The following is a 16,477-nucleotide window of genomic DNA, read 5'->3' as shown; positions in this document are numbered from 1 at the left end:
TAAGTACTTAGAGACCAAATAATTAAACTTGCTACACTGAAAATTACTAAGATGGCAAGCCTTGAAATACAGGGAAGAGGGTCAAAGCATCCTAAGTGTTAGGCGTTACTAACACAGCGGACACACCAGCCAGGCAACAATTCCTGGTGCTCACATCTGAAACGTAGATTTAGCCCTTTATCCCGGACAGCCTGAGTACGCCCTGTGCTCAGAGATAACCAGGGCCTTGGGGAGCCCTTCCTATCTTCAGGAACCAAAGCCAACCACTCAGACCTCTGAACATTACCCAGGAAGCCTCTGCTTTCTCCTTATCTACCACTGCATGGGGAAGTGGTGTTCTTTGTGCCTTGACCATCTTTCCTGTCACAGCATCACCATTTATACACAAGCCTTATCATCCTCGCCAGACTGTAAACTCCTGACAAGAATTATTCATGCCTTAACCATCTTTGTAAACTCCACATATTGTATATATAAGAAGCATTCGATAAACATCTGTTGAGTCAATTATGAATTAAGAGTTGAAATTGTTTAGAATTAAACTTTTACTCATCTCTGCAGACAGCATGTATGTGGTAACATTTTAACTCTAACCATGCAGTTATCTTTCAGAATTCAAGTACCCTGGGAGTTATTTTCTCCAGGTTTGAAATTGGCCCAATGTCAGTGACAAAGGGTCTATTCAGATCACACTGGGTCACTGCTCCGATGGGTATGGAATTAACTTGTGGCTGCTACAGACACAGGCTTTAGAAACAACTCACAAAAAGGCCCACTAAATAACACCAGAGCACATGCGAGAAAGGAAACCATCACGCTGATGAAGGAACTCACATCTGCACAGATGCCTTTCTACTGGACAACTTTCTCTGGAACCCAGGCATTTATTTTTTTAATCTGCTTCACCAGCTTTTTGCATTTTTTTTTTTTTTAGAGACGAAAGAGATAAGAGCACACAACTTTCTTTTCCATGTGCTTGGAGAACGCCAGGACCGTCCTCCCTGTGAGGGGCTCTGCTATCTCTGGGCCATTACGTATGACAGTTTCTCGCAGGCAGGAGACGTGTTCGCTTGCTGCCTGGCCCCCAGGTGAAGAAAGGCATGGACTCATCTGTAAAAGCCTATAAACACGTGTGAGAAAATGACCAGAAAGCCCATGAAGCAAGCTTGGCGTACAGGAAAGGTGCCAGGCAGACAGACGGCTGTGTGACCAATATCCCATGCACAAACTGGAGCGTGAGAGCAGATGCTGAAGTCCCGGAGACGTTTCGGAACAGGAACACCGTGGGTAGGAAGGTGGGACAGTGGGTCCTGGGTGGCTTGAACTTAGGCCAAGGATACGGCAGAGATGTAGATACCTTAACATGTGAATCGCAAGCAGGTGGCTCAGGGTAAAACAAGCACGTATGGAAAAGTAACCGTCAATAAAGCCATTAAGCAAAATTCTTGCTCCCTCGCCCCCACACCCACAAAATAAATCAACCCTTGGTTTCCAAAAGGTAAGCCTGTCACACGTGGCTGTGCCTTGAAAGCCAGCATGGGACAGCAGAGCGCACAGCTCCGGTACTGTCTGACCCCCAGCTGCCCCTCTAGAACGCCTCCATGAGGAGTAACGTCCTCCTGAGATCACTGTGATTAAAGACTGTGAGACAGACAAAGCCCTCAGAAGGACGGCTGCGTGGAGAGCAAGCACTTGAATGTTAATAAAAAAGAAATCGAAGAACTCAGACTTCCTGAACCAACGATCACAACACATGAGGGGGCTTAGTACACAGGAGCATGGGAGGGCTGATTCCAGTCAAGCAGGTATAAACACACGCGCTCTCAGGACAAGACGCGTGTGGGGACAGGGACACACGGGCGGACACTGCGAAGGCCAGGGAAGGAGCAGTGTTCTCCGAACCTCGGACAGAGCAAGCACAGTTTTGAAGACGGAGGAAGCAAACAGCTGCTCTGCTGACTGCCGGGCTCCCTGCCAGCATCACTGGGGCCCCAGACAGCCTGGGTAACGGCCCTCTAATACAGACGTTCAAAACCCGAATCTTTCAGATCCCCAGGATTTCCCCGGTGCCCAGCAAGGTGAACAGCGAGACACACGCTTGTGTGCTTGTTTCCTTTCTTTATCCGAATCAGGGCGACAGGTCACCCCACCACCCTCTCTGATTCTCGTGCTTACTCCTCACGACTTTGTCACTCCAAGCTTCCTTTCCTGCTTTCGTTTCTTCTCAGGCAGGACTGGGTCATGGAAGAACCACCAGAATTTGTGCGTGTTGATATAAGCATGGTGCTAAGAAAAGGGTACAATTTTACTATTGTTCCACTCGCTCTTCGCCTCCGATGCCCTGAGGCAGTACACTGCTCATCTGTGAGGTGTGCAGTACACAGCACACGAGGTCAACACAGTGTTCAGGCCAGGGACAGTGCTGGGATCTGCACTGTGTGACAAGGCCGCACTGCCGACTCACGGGCAGGCTCAGCTTCGGAGAACCTGGCTTGCTTTTCCTGATTCTAACATGACTGCTTCGTAGTTAATTTCATCGCCTGGGTACTGGCTGTACACTGAGTTTTCACCAATCTTGGTGACAAACATGTTCACTGTCTCTCCCTTCACTCACAAATTCTGGTTGAAGGAGTTTAGCAACCATTCAGGTGTCAAGCTCCTGACACCAGGAACACTATTACAGGAGACTTCTGTTTCAAAACTCCAGCAAAATATGGTTCTCCGTGTTTCTCAGAGACAGACAGGACGCAGGTGAACTTAGCCAGACGTGCTGGCACGTGCCCGCTACTAGGGAGGCCAAGGCAGGAAAACTGCAAACTCAGTGCCAGTCTGGATGATTTAGTGAAATCCTGTCTCAAAACTGAGAAAGGGCTGGGAATATCGTTCAGTGGAGGAGTACTCACGTGTGAAGCTGTGGGTTCAATTTCCAGTACTAGGGAGAAAATCCCATAGAGATTCTTCCTCCAAAGAAAACAGCAGCCCCAAATACTGTTACCTCCAGCTGCATCTTCGTTCTGTGACAGACAGCGGTCTGTTTTGGACATTTAGATATGTTCTGTTCATGAGATCTATACCAATGAAACCATATTTCCCAAAGTCCAGAGACACACATTGTGGAAATTATCTGTTTTTAGTTCAACAAACAAACAAAAAACCTAAAAGTTCTTCCCATATTCCTTCCCTTTTCTAAGGTTGCAATAAAAAAACCTAAATTGAATTACGTGTCACTGAGACCCCTGGAGTCACAAGCTTCGGTTTCCGGACCCTGGAGCCTCTGGAGGGCGCTGCAGAGAGCTCCATCCTTCCTGCTGCGGTGGGCACCAGGGCGTCCGGGACTCTGTGACCACAGTACCATGTGCCTGTCACTGTCCCACTCACGGGGCCCAGGGCCTCCACATGCCACTTGCTGTCCTCCCAGCACCTCTCCCGTCCCTGGCTGGCCTCTGCCTGTCTCCTCAGGAGCATGCACACACTGGAGCCTCCCTGGACCTGCCACCCTCCACCTAGCACAGCACCCATCTGTACCCCAGACCAAGACCTTCACCTGGGCACCAAGGCAAGGAAATGCAGCGTCTCCACAGCCTGGGGAGATGGCGCCCTCTCCAGCCAAGACCCTCAGGTCTAGGCGCCTCGATCGAAGAACAAAGCAAAAGCAGAACTGAGCCAAGACGCTGCACAGCAGCTCTGTCCCACTGTCCCATGCGTGCCTCCTTCTCCTAATGTTGAGCCCAAGACCAGCCGGCATGGGGACCTCTTTCAGGGCCACTGTGCTACTCCTGCATTGGCTTCACAGGATGCAGGGCTCACGGAGGCAGCGAGAGCCTGTTCCAGGACGAGACTAGTGAGCTCAGGGTGGGAGTGTAAGCACGAACCCCAGGGCCCTGTGCACGGTCAGGGTGGGAACCGCTGGTCTGCACGCGCGCCTCCCATCTGCAAAGAGGGCTGCGGCCGGACGGACTGGAGCAGAGGCTGAGCTGCTGTGCTGCTTCCTGGGGTCCTGCGCGCTGCTCTCACCGGCTTTATGAACAAAGTCACTGGAACATGAGGAAAGATCAGGGGAAAGAAGTCGCCTGGGCCATCCATCCTTGGCCATCAGTCCTAGTCACCCCGTTGCTGGCCGCCAGCTTCCCTTGCGTTTAGCATCTCTGTCGGTCCCTGCTCTCACCGTGGGTGTGGAAGCAGCATCAGCCATTTTGCCCGAAGCAGGTCCCCTCCTGAGCCCTCACCCCTCGGCCCTAACCTCCCAACTCTGAGCTTCTCCTGCGAATCCCAGCCAGCTCAGGCTGCTCCTGTGACCGGCCCCAGCCTTGGCCACCGTCCTCACGGTGCTGCGGTTGCTGGCCAGGTGTCTACTACCCTCCCCTCCCAGGTGAGTCCCGGGACAGCTGGCTGCGGTGGGGACAGGACAGCTCAGGGCTTTTCCCGAGGCGGAGCCTGTGAGTCCACGGAATGCAGTTTGCCAGCTCTGAATTCCCCCTAAAGTGGGTCCAATGGGGCCTGTATTTTTGTCAGCGTGGAAAAGTTCAAGACTCTATAGAGAGAGACACTGCTGTGCACGGCCACGGGGGACTTCCCCGACCCTGAGGCGCTCCGAGAAGGCGCACAGCGACTGAAGACCGGGAGCGCTTCCTCTCAGCAGCGTTCGCCTCCGCACAGCTTCTTCACAGACATTTTCCCCACAGCCCTCACGCGCGCCTCCAGCCGGGCGGCTTGAAGCACTGGTGGTACAATTGGACCTATTCACTTTTATCAGTCTTTCTACTAATAAAACTTATTTTAAAAAACATGCAGGAGTACGTTAAAAAATCCCTAGATTTTAGGGAGTAAATGCACACAGTAAAAATAATACACCTACCAAACTGGAGGCATTATTTGTAAATCCAAATAAAACTACTGAATACCTTGAGTGTGAAAGCCCGTGCTAGAAATTTAAGAGTGTAGAAACTGCCAGGAGACTCCCCATATATGTTTTTCTACCATTTTCATCCCAGAACTGCTACAAAAATAACTTTCCTCTTAGTATTTCAACATAATCTGCTACTGGTTCCAGCCAGGCCCACGGAGCTCAGAGGCTCGGAGAAAAGAGAAAGATTTCACCAAGAGAAGTGAGGCGAATTTTCCAATGCCTACAAAGCTGCAGAGCTCAAATTTACATGTGCTGCTCTAGAGAATTATTTTCAATCCACATGACTGCGTTTTGTCCTTGAAATACATACAGGGCATGAGAGCACTTTGATGATTAAAGAAAAAAATGAGTCGTGGAGTTGGAAAGAACTTCAGATTTACCTCCTTACTTTACTCCTGAGGATCTGAGAGCCAGAAGAGAGAAGCCACTTGTCCAAGGTCATTCAGGAAAGCAACTGCAGCCCAAGTCCAGAGTCTGCGCCTCTGGGTCCCAGCACAGCGTTCACACACCCTATCAAACTACTTCCCAGTAGGGATCTTGGCCCAAAACAATCGTGTGCAAAAACATTATTTAATGGCCAACATGTTTTCAAGATTTTTTTTTTTTACACCTTTTGCTCAAATATTCCCTTTACCTTCTCCTGTGGAATTTTGTCCTCAAAAAAGCTTTTGATAACTTATCAACTACTTTTCAACAGCTTTTCATTTTTTTGAGACAGGGTCTCGCTATGTAGTTCAGGCTGGCCTTAAACTCACAGCAATCACCCTGCCTCAGCCTCCTGAGTACTGAGATTACAGGCATACACCACCAGGACCAGTTTCAACTAGTCAGTTTTACCTTTCAAATGCCTCTCTGCCCAAAAAATCATATGAAAATATAAAATATGAATACTTACAAATGTGTATTATAAATATAGCCAGAATATAATTATGATAGGCATTATAAATTGTTACACATTATTACTAGGACTAATTCAAATTTTCTGCAGGCTAAAAAATGACTCATTCTATTGTCTGTGATACAGGATTTACCAATAAAGCTAAACCTAATTAACGTTGGGGAAAACTAACTCCAAGATCTCAGAAAAATAACATTTTGACTAGCTCTCTAGTGAGATATGCTCATTAAAACTCTACCTTTCTTACCTTAAAACTGGACTTTTTGTGTAATTTTCTTTTTTCTTCTTGAAAATAGCACAACTAAATTTATTTCCAGTTAACAAATCCTACTTTTTAATATACAATAATGTAATGCAACAGTTTTAAACTATGCTTTACCAACGGTTGACACATTAGCAAGAGGAAGATCAAAAAGACACACCCCCCAAAAAAAAGATGCATTCCCACAACCTCTTCAGAATTGGTCAGCTTTAGGGGTCTTGTACATTGCAATCATTTTAAGAGTTTTCTTTGAGAGACCCCAAAACCATCAGTTTTATTAATACTAATGATTACCCATTTGATTACTTAATATTAAATTTTTGTGTTGTTATTTATTGACTAGGGGTGCACAGCAATCTGTCCTAGGTAGAAGGTGACTGAGAAGTCATGACCACAAACATAGTGAGTGGACGTGGTTTCCATACTGAATCCAAGTGAATAAGTGAACAGCAACCAGTCAGCAAAGGAGATTTTCAAGGACAATGAAAGAGGGACAATAAATACAGAGTATAGCATTAGAATTTTAACAGATTAATAATAAATATGTTGGTGTGATAAACATTGAATTTTAGAAATCTAAATATCTTTCATATTTGTGTGGCATTTAAGCTTAGCAAATACAAGGTATACTTGTATATTTTTCTGATTAGAGGACAATGTTCCTATTTAGACAAGAAATCTGGGAATAGGCCAGGGATGTAGCTCAGTGGTTTTGCTGCCTACCTCGAAAGCGAAAGGTCCTGAGTTGGATCCCTGGTACAAAAAAAAAAAAAAAAAGAAAGAAAGAAAGCTAGCTGGGTATAAAAGTCCTGTATGATTTGCTGTAGGCACACCTGGATTGTGCTGCTACCCACCTGGTTAACTTGGGAACTTTTCCCAGAGTTCCCTACCTGGGACAACTAGGAGTTACACGTGTCCCACAGAAGACTCCAGGTGAGAGACAGGTGGCTCAGGCCTGGGGACTTCATCCTCAGGGTGATATTCAGGGGCAGAGGCACCTGGTGGTTTCCTCTACTTCACATCCAGCTGGGTTCTTGATGTGGGTCTCTCCCCAGCATAGCCACAGATACCATGGCGATGATTTCTGTGGAGCTCCCCTCTGTGGTCCTGTTCCTTCGACTGGATGTATTTATTTCTCAGGTTTCTCTGCGAGTCCTAGCCTCTCCACCATGCTAAGTTTTACGCATTTGCTTCAGTCTCATCATGGCTGCTTTCCTGAATGAACATGACTGGTAGAACCATTTTTGTTTCCAGATGATAAAGCAAGATTTCTTTACAGATTTGCAACTCTGATTCTTTTTCCAGGGCTTTTCCAGTTGATCACAGCATCTCTTCAAACCTACAATTAACCTGTTATTTTTCAGTATGCTTGTGGTGATGGCTATTGCTTTTCAACTTTGTTTTTAGGACCAGCAAAGCTTTTATGACAAATAAAATTCAACTATATTTCTTAAGCTGATGTAAACTCTCCTATTTAGTACAGATATATAAACTTGTTTATCATAGAATTCAAAGGCCATGGAAATATAAAAAATACATATATAAAAGTAATTTGACTTCAGAAAATAATTTTGAGGTGCAAGAAACTTTATAAATACTTTAATTCATAAAGACAGAAAAATGAGAACTGCAGAATGAGACAGTGTGTCTACAGACATGGAAAGTACTAAAGAGGGAAGTGGGGTGAGAAGAAACAGGCGCTATATATCGGAATGAGCTCATTTAACTTCCAAAGTTAACTATTGGGTTTCCCTCTACGGAGGAATGGCCACATGTATGGCAGACAGGATGCGACCCAAATTCAGATTCTAACAGTGCTCACATTAGTGCCTCTGCCCCGACCACAGTATTTAGTAAGCCTGTTTTCTGATGTAAAAACAAGATAGGAGGTCCATAGAATGCATTCACCCAATATTAGCTATCAATTCTCACTTAATAATTTTCCTGACAGGTATCTTGGATTTTGATAAAAATGGGGACCCCCACACCTTAGAAATATTCTCAGGCGTGTGTGTGGGCTCCCACATAGTTATCGACGCACGCCTGTCAGTGATGCAACAGAATGTGGACCCTGGATGGCTGTTCACAGCCTTATGGGTCACTGGGAGCACAGAACCCAACTTGGCCTAGAAGGAGGGTGATATGCTTCTCTGGGGGATCAGAGTCAGGGACCTGAGGAAGCTCAGGGGCGAAAGGAAGGAACAGAACTGAGTGGAGGGGCACGCAGAGCTCACAGGCAGCCTCGGCGGGGCAGAGCTCAGCTCGTGCCAAGTGCACACCCAGACTTACAGCTCCTCAGCGCTGCTCTGATGGGGGCAGGGGACTTCACACACTGTACTGACTGGTGACTGCAGGAGGCTACGACTTCGGGAGACCTAACTCTCCTCGGCCACAAGCAGCACCTAGAGGGACCAGCTCCAGTCTGTCCAGCAACAACTTCAGGGGTGGGCAGAGCTCAGTCTTGCCAGGCCCTGGGTGGCCTACCACACCCTCTACCATCACAGGGGTCAGGGAAGTTTCCTGAGACTCAGAACACATCCATGTGGGTTTTGAATGCACGGGTGAGGACATGGCAGAAGGGAAGACCAGAGTGGTTTGGAAAACAGAGTGCAGCTACTGGGACGGACTCATAGCGAACAGGCTGACTGTGGTGGTGGGGGGCTCACAGCACTGGTGGAAAGGGCAGCGGCCAGGTCGTGGAGGGAGTGGAGGCAGATGCCATCTGAGCCATGTCTGCATGTCTCAAGGAGGGGCGAGGCCAAGCAGGACTGAAGGAGGAGTCCTCCTGGCTGCCTTGTAGAAGACGTGTCCGAGACTGTCCAGAGGCGAGGTGGGAAGCCCACTGTGTTCAGGGCGTCAGAGGGCGAGGACCTGGCGCGCTGCCTCCCGAGAGAGGTACTTAAGGGTCTGCACCGACTGGTGCTGTGTCACATGGCGTGTCTATCATGACGCTCCGACGCTGTTATCTTTCCTCACTCAGACCCCTAGGTTCTGTAATTTTCTTTCCTATCTGAGAAAATCATTTTAAGTCTCCTTAGAGGATAAAAGTTAATGTGTGTATTACACACACACACACACACACACACACACACACACACACACACACACACACACACACACACACACATTTGTAAGCTCATCTGGTAACTCACAACACTTACTTTTAACCCGTGCTTTAGGGCATAAGAATGGTTATCTTTTCTTCTCTTTAAAATTAAGTGTGTATATTATGACTATTGAAAAGGATTTTCAAAACAGTTTCTAAGACTGAATTTTTTAAACAATAAAACTCTAAAAAAAACTTCTGAATATAATTCAAAGGAGGAAATATATGAAAAATGTAAAAACCCTGAAACAAAAACCCCAATACAAATTCCTTGGTATTGAATTTAAGTTGGAATTTCATTGAATTGAGCAAATAAATGGGTGAGAATCATTTTTGAATGTGTGTGATAATGCCACCAAGAGACACAATAGGAGTATTAACTGTTTGACATGTAAAAATAATGTCATCACACACACACTGCTACAGATGCTCCGTGTCTGATGGCCCATCTGTTTACTGACTGCTCGGATTCACCATGGGACGTGGGCCCTGTCAGTTCAGTGCTGCGGTCCTGTGTTCTCTCACGCAGTGCAGTGTTGCATGTGCAAGCTATGCAGATACAAGCAAAGTCACCACTGACGGACCTTTGTCCTGCACATGCGACAGCCCCTCGTTTAGTGGCCACCTTGTTTAATGGCCTTGTTGCAGGAGCATAGCTAAGCTGTTAGAAACCATAGACAAGTCTTTGTACTCTAGCTTGACTAGTTTGTCCTGGAAGGATCCTAGATGGGAGGATGCTAGTGGGAGGGAGGAGAAAAGGCTGGAGGAAAACACCTCCATCAGAGGCCTCACGCAGACCAGGCACTGGCAAAGCAGGAGGACACAGGTCAGGGCAGGGACTGGGGTGGGACCTCCCTCCAAACTCCTGCTCTGTCCCCTTTGGAAGAGCAAGAAGTATGGGTCCATGCTGCCTGCACTCTAAACTGTGGCTCAGTGTGGTCTAATTTTCCACCCCATGCCGACGTGAAGCCTCCACCGGACTGCATGAGAAGGAGTCACTGTTCAGGGACCTCCTGTGGGTGCTGGCAGAAGCAAGGGCTGGAATCCTAACTTCCCACCACAGCAGCACCCCAACAGAGACCACGCCACATGAATAGGAGTCACAAGGCTTTCTCCCTCTTTGGGAAAAAATCACTGCATATTCCTGGACCTTGGCTTTCTCATTCCTAAAACCAGAGGTTTGAGATGCAATTACTAAGTTCCTTCTACCTCCATAACTCTGATTCTCATAGTTCACTAATTTCTCCAGAAAGGACAATGGGGATCCCACAGTGTGCGCCTTCTGAGACTGGGAAGACTTACTTTCTGACCATAGAGCCTAGCACAGGGGTGAGAACCAGAATTACAGACGCGGAGGAAGCAGAGGTGCTCTGAGGGTCCGAGGGGCGGCTCCTCCCTCCCCAGAGGCCAGAGCTGCACGCACACACCCTGAGGCCTTCAGCAGAGCCAGCCGTCTTCCCAACCTGCCCGATTCTGTCCCCTCAACTCTGCCTGGACATCACACGAATGTGTGCACAGCACCTGACACGCACCACCCCCCCATAGCCACTCACAGAGCTGAGAAGCACTTTGGAAAGGAACTGAAGCAAATTCATCAGGAGCCTAGAAAAAGGCAAGGCCAGTTACTTGCTGATCCTATTGTCAAGCTGTCAGACAGGGGCCAAGTTTCCTATTGTCTCAAGTTTCAGGTCAAAACATTTACATAAGAGCACCCCTGATGTTTGACAGTGGTTTTTCTTGTTATAAAACCCTCAAAATATTGACCTCCTTGGAAACACATCTTTGTACACTTCATTACTTTTTATGAATGTCTCTTCTTTGGTTTCTCGAGTTGCCATTAAGTCCACTCTTGCTGCGCCTCCAGAGACTATCAGGTCTTTAGATCTATTTCACATCTTCTTTTGTGGTGACATCATCACTATTTGTTGAGAAAATGATTATGTCTCCAAGGATCTGATCCTACACATAATCTATTAAAATAAAATGAGCTGCCACATGAAAAGGATGCAGATTTAAAATCACAAAGATGTAATATCTTGAAAAGACAAGAAGTAGACACAGTTGAACTATGAGAAAATAGCTACATTGGCTGTACAAAAGCTTTGGTTTTTGTCACTGCAGTTTGCTGGAAGCTATGTGTCATCCCACAGAATCATGTTTCTAGGAGAGATGTAGTCACAATATTGAGAGCTGAGAATCACTGCGCTTCCAGTTTAGTAATTATAAGGACTTGCTAAGCGCCAAGTACCGCATGAAAGATTAGTGCCATACGAGCTACACTTCACATTCTCCAGAACGCCAAGCTGGTTTTCATGACCTCCTCAGTAGCAAAGCTTGGCCTCAGGTCTACAGCACTGGGGGCCTCATCCCTGGCTCCCCAAATGCCTGTGCCTCAGCGAGTTCCAGGAACACAGAAGTGACACATCAAGTGTTCATGGAATCAAATATCACATCACATTTTTCTCCTGAGTCATTTAAAATTTTTTTCTAATGTACAAATCACTCATCTAGAAAATCAGAAACATTTAAAATTAGGTGTTGGCTTATTTTTATATTTCAATGATATGTTGTGTATACTGATACCATTATTTGAACTTATTTTCGCTCTTTATTTTACCTAAAAAAGAAACCTTCTTAATTATGTCTCTTTACTCTTTCATCCAATCAATTATTCAAACATTTCATGGCATGTCTTGTTATCTCCAAGCAAGTGTGAGAAAGCAGTAAAGGAAAGAAAGAACCGGGCATCTCCGGGTAGAGGTCAGAGATCCGAGCCCCAGACCGCTGGCTTCTGCTCTGGGACCCAGCTCTGCCGCACCTCGCTTCCCTCTGGGGGCTGGGCCGGCTCCAGAAGCCACTGGTGAGAGACAGAAAGGAAGGCTTTGCAGACGCCTTCCCGGGCTTTGTCTCTGTCACTGCTTAGGCAAGCTGACCTTCGTGGCAAAGGATGATTTTCACCTTTTCTCTCTCTCTCATTCCCCCCAGCACCCGTAGGCGCGGGCTCGATGGAGCTGGCACCACCCTGAGGCAGAACTCTGAAGCCGCCTTCACTTCATTTCTGCAAGCTGGGCGCTAGGCGAGGCCCCGCCCAGCACAGCCTACCTGTAGTTCTGCTTCTCGTTCCCAATGTGGAACCTGTCGTACTGCGAGTAGGCGCGGTTGCCTTCCCAGTCCAGCAGCTCGATCCGCAGCGTGCACTGCCTCTGGCTGGTGATGGCGAAGATGAACTCGTTCCCCAGCCAGTACTCGCCCGATGGGTTTCCGAAGCCCTGGGGGAGGGGGAGAGGTTACTGGAAGAGACTGCGGCCCTGACCAGGCTCTGCGTGGTGTACCCACGGCTCAGCGTAGACATGTCTTTCCGATTTTGCAGCCTTGTTTGCAATTATTCACTTACTCCCCTGCTCTCCTGCTGTTTCCCTCCGTTGAGCGTCTGATTGTGATTATCGTAGGCTTCCCTTAGGCTTGCATGGATAAGATGTTCCTCAGTTCAATGAAACTGGCTGCTGGGTTCAACAGAAAACACTCCTCAAATCAAAGATTGCTTTGGAAAAAATTTCTAAAATTTTAATTAATATCTTTAACTTAAACATTTCCCAATGAATGTTATCAAGGGGGTATCAGACAAACTACTCAATAATTTTTGTTGTTATTACTTCTCAGAAATCCAACTGTGCTCCTGTAACTTTATAGGTCAGCAGACCCTTGACTTCAGAAGCCTTAGCACCTTCAATGTTTTTCTGGCGAATAAGCCAGGCCTGTAAATCCATGACTAAAACTGCCTGCTTTAGGCAGGGCTCAGTCCTAAGAGCTAGGAGTGAAACAAACTGACTGTCTTGGCCTCAGAGCTCCGCTGTTCTCTTTGGAGAAACCCTGGACGTGGTTGCTAAGTATTCTAGGTCACTTCTGTGATAGAAGGAAGAAACAAGATCCGCAAACACGGGCCAGCTCTTCCTGTTGGAAATATTAGCAATAGGAAAATAAAGAACGCTGAACATTCTACACTTTGGACAGTGGCAGCTGCCTCAGAAAGCTCTCCTCGGTCACGTGCAAGGGTCAGGAGAACTGTGGTCTGCGCGTTTCCCTCCTGGACCCGGAAGCCAAGCTGCACTGTGTTTGTAGAGCCTCCCACGCTGAGGAGGAGTTGGTGCACACCTGGCACTCAAGGAAAAGCAAAGAGAACGAGGGAAGGAAGGAGAGGGAGGAGGGAGGGCAGAGGCAGGGGAAGGAGGGAAGCACAGACATCAAACCTTACAGGGCTCGCACTGACATTGGAGAAGCGACCTCAGGGCAGCTGCTCTGCAGACACTGCGCGGAGTCTGCTTTGCTGTGAGCTGCTCAACAGGAGGCCACTGGTTCTGTCACCAGCCCTGCTCCCTGGCCGCCCTTCCAGCAACAGCATTGATGACACGCTGGGCAAGTGAGTTAAATACTCCAGGGGAAGCCTTCCTATTTTGTTTTCTGTAAAGCCTAACTTAAATATCTAGGTTTGCTCAGTAAAAGCAAATAAAAAAATAGAGTTGCAGTCACTCTAAAAGATGGGGAAAAGAATCGAATTTCGGAGGGCTTTTAACTCGTGCTTTGTCCATCACCATGGGTGCTGTTCTCTTTTTGATGTGAAGGTAGAGACTGGGTGTACCGGCAAAGTGTTACTGAGGGACCACTGACCCAGAATCGCAGGCTAGGGTTGTACATTAAAGATGGGTAAACACATATATGTATTTATGCTTAAGGTCACATGAAATGCGTTAACACACGAGTGCACACTTCTGCAGCCCCCCCCCTTAGTAGGCTATTGATGCTGGAGACTGAACCCAGTGCCACATATGTATTTCAGAATTCTCAGGAACTCTGTTAGCTGCCTCTTCTTCCATGAGGCTGAGCTACACAGGGTGAGTTGGGTCCTTCCCATTGTATAGGAGAAAAGGGAAAGACTATTCCAGGCCCTTGTCTTTGCTGAGAATTAATAAAGGCTAACTGAGATAATTATTCAAAAGGCTTTTAGGTACTAGAAACCAATGTATTGTTGTGGCAAGTTTAGTTTATGCAAAACATATTGATTATAATCCAAAAAGTTAATTACTAAAGAAAAAGTTAGACCAGGTTGATTGTAAAAAGAACTAAACAACAGAAAAATAGAAGCAGGGACTATCTTCTGTTTTATTTTTTCATAGCTGGGGATCAGACTGAGAGTCTGGCACATGCTAGGCAAAGCCCTATCGCTGGATACACCTCAGCCCTTATCTCTGCTTCTTAAAGCTGCAGTATCTGTCTCTTCAACTCTCTTTGGCCCAGTTTCTTTTAATCCCCTTTTCTCCACACAAGTTTTAGGATATACAGAGGAGGGCATTTTAAGGTCCTACACTTCATAGTCCTCAACAAAGAGTATGTATCAGAAACAGCTGCTGAGCTCTTTACAGAGTAGGTCACCTCGTTTTCCTTTGGAGATTTGGATTGAGCACTGGGGTGGCTGAAGTGGACTTAGGGACCTGCACACTTCAATGTGAGAGGTGGAGAGCCAGGTAAACATGGTGCAGGCTGGGAGGAACATGCGGATGTCATAAGATGAGCCAAGCAGGACAGTCACATGGCCCCGGCTCACGCTGGGCCTCACATCAGGCTGGAGACGGCCAACCCGCATCTCAGAACACTGCTCAGACAGCACAGCACACACAGCTACCTCGGGCTCTGTTACACCCCAAATGTCCTGTAACACCCACGAAACAAGTAGAAGATCTGTTATAAAACCGCACTAGTGATTTAAAAGGCAGAAACAATGAACAATAGGAATAACAATAGAATTTCTTCCTTTTCACCAGTGACACTATGCCACCGTGTACTTCCCTGAAAACTGCTATTTACAACAATCAAATCACAGGAAAGACTCCATTTTTCAGATCCATCGCTCATCAACTCTTCTTCTCGTGTCATAGTTTAGTAAAAGTAAAAACAAAACAAAACAAAAAAACCCCACTTAACTGAAAAACATGCTGACTTTAAATTGGTCTCAAAAAACATGTTACATTCAGAAAACACATTAAAGATATGGACCAAAATCCACTGAGTTTTGCCAAACCTGCAGAAATGTTCAATTTGGGGTTGTGGTTTTTCCAAAGTTAATAAAATAATTGTCTGTAGTACTTTATTTGCTTTGTCTGATAACGTTCACAGGAAGCATTGACTTTTTATAGGAGAAACAAAATTGAAAACAGACACAGTCTCTGGGTTCTACATGTACCATCTTTTTTCATAGAAATTATTAAAGAAAATGGATAATACTGAGCTATGGCTTTTCTAGGGTGCTTTAATACACACTTAGAGTCAGAATCAGAAGTGTCTCCTCTAATCGCTGAGGCACTAAGCTCATGAGAGCCTGGAAGAAATATTTCATTCCAAGTTTTTAATTACTTATGTATTGTTCTCCTTTTAATGTGTAGGTGTTAAACTTCAGTTTAAAAATGAGCTCTTGATTTCTTTGCAGAAACCAAGATCTCCCAGCAGATATGGGGCTTCAACTGAAATGTCTGTATTAATAGTAAGCTCTTTGGGAAGATAACTGCTTTCAAAACAAAGCACAAGGGCCCTAATCACTGGAGTGAGGTCACTTAGGGAACTGTTTGAAACAGCTAGCTTCCTTGGACTTCCTATGCAAAAGAACCCCTGAGAGCACTATTCCTTCGGGCGCCTTTTGGCTGGAAGGAGTTAATACAATCCCCTAAGAAAGCGCCCCATGGAAAAAGCCCCCTCCGGGACTTCCCTCTAGGCAAACATCTTTACAAACTAAATTTTGCTGGATCTTCTGGTAAGAAAGGGTTAGAGGATAAAACACAAGTAGGAGACTTGTACAGGCTTAAAGTTGACAGTGAGAAACACGTAAATCACAAGGCTTCCATGATGAGAAAGGTCAAAAGTTATACTGATAATCTGTATCACACCTGTGCATTCATGTGTTGATAACTGTAACAGAGTTCTGGAAACAAGAGGCAAGAAGCAGCCCAGAGATACCAAGGAGCCTGCAGGGAAGTGAGAAGAAAGGGAGCGAAGAAGGGTGAAACGCATTGCTCCCCTCAGCCCAACGAGGCTGCAGCCTGCTGGTCTACTGGGCAGCTCACTGCGGAGGACAGAGACGGCAGAGGTGCGTGCTGATAAGCAAGACCTGTTCTTCCCAGGGGACGGCACTGTGAGAAGCGGTGAACAGCCTGATTTAGGATGCAGGAAATGGAAGTGAGGGGCACTGTGGAGAACTGCTATCAGCAGTCTGTAGCCATTCTTGGTAGAATCTTTTTTTTTTTTTTTTTTTTTTTTTTT

The 16,477-nt window shown here is 46.5% G+C and overlaps 1 protein-coding gene across 2 annotated transcripts in view; it reads right to left on the bottom strand.

The window, feature by feature from the left end:
- Angpt1 (angiopoietin 1) overlaps window positions 1-16,477 on the bottom strand; it is a 178,383-nt gene that overhangs the window by 13,801 nt on the left and 148,105 nt on the right. For both annotated transcript variants that reach the window (XM_010615722.3, XM_010615721.3), the window contains exon 7: window positions 12,275-12,441. In XM_010615722.3, coding sequence (XP_010614024.1) covers window positions 12,275-12,441 — 167 coding nt within the window. The remainder of the gene's footprint in view (window positions 1-12,274; window positions 12,442-16,477) is intronic.

This window comes from Fukomys damarensis, unplaced genomic scaffold, assembly GCF_012274545.1.
Source record: "Fukomys damarensis isolate Sample0158 unplaced genomic scaffold, DMR_v1.0_HiC HiC_scaffold_5, whole genome shotgun sequence".
NCBI classification, from domain to species: domain Eukaryota; kingdom Metazoa; phylum Chordata; class Mammalia; order Rodentia; family Bathyergidae; genus Fukomys; species Fukomys damarensis.
Note: the sequence above shows the minus strand (reverse complement) of the source record. Positions and strands in the feature narration are given on the sequence as shown.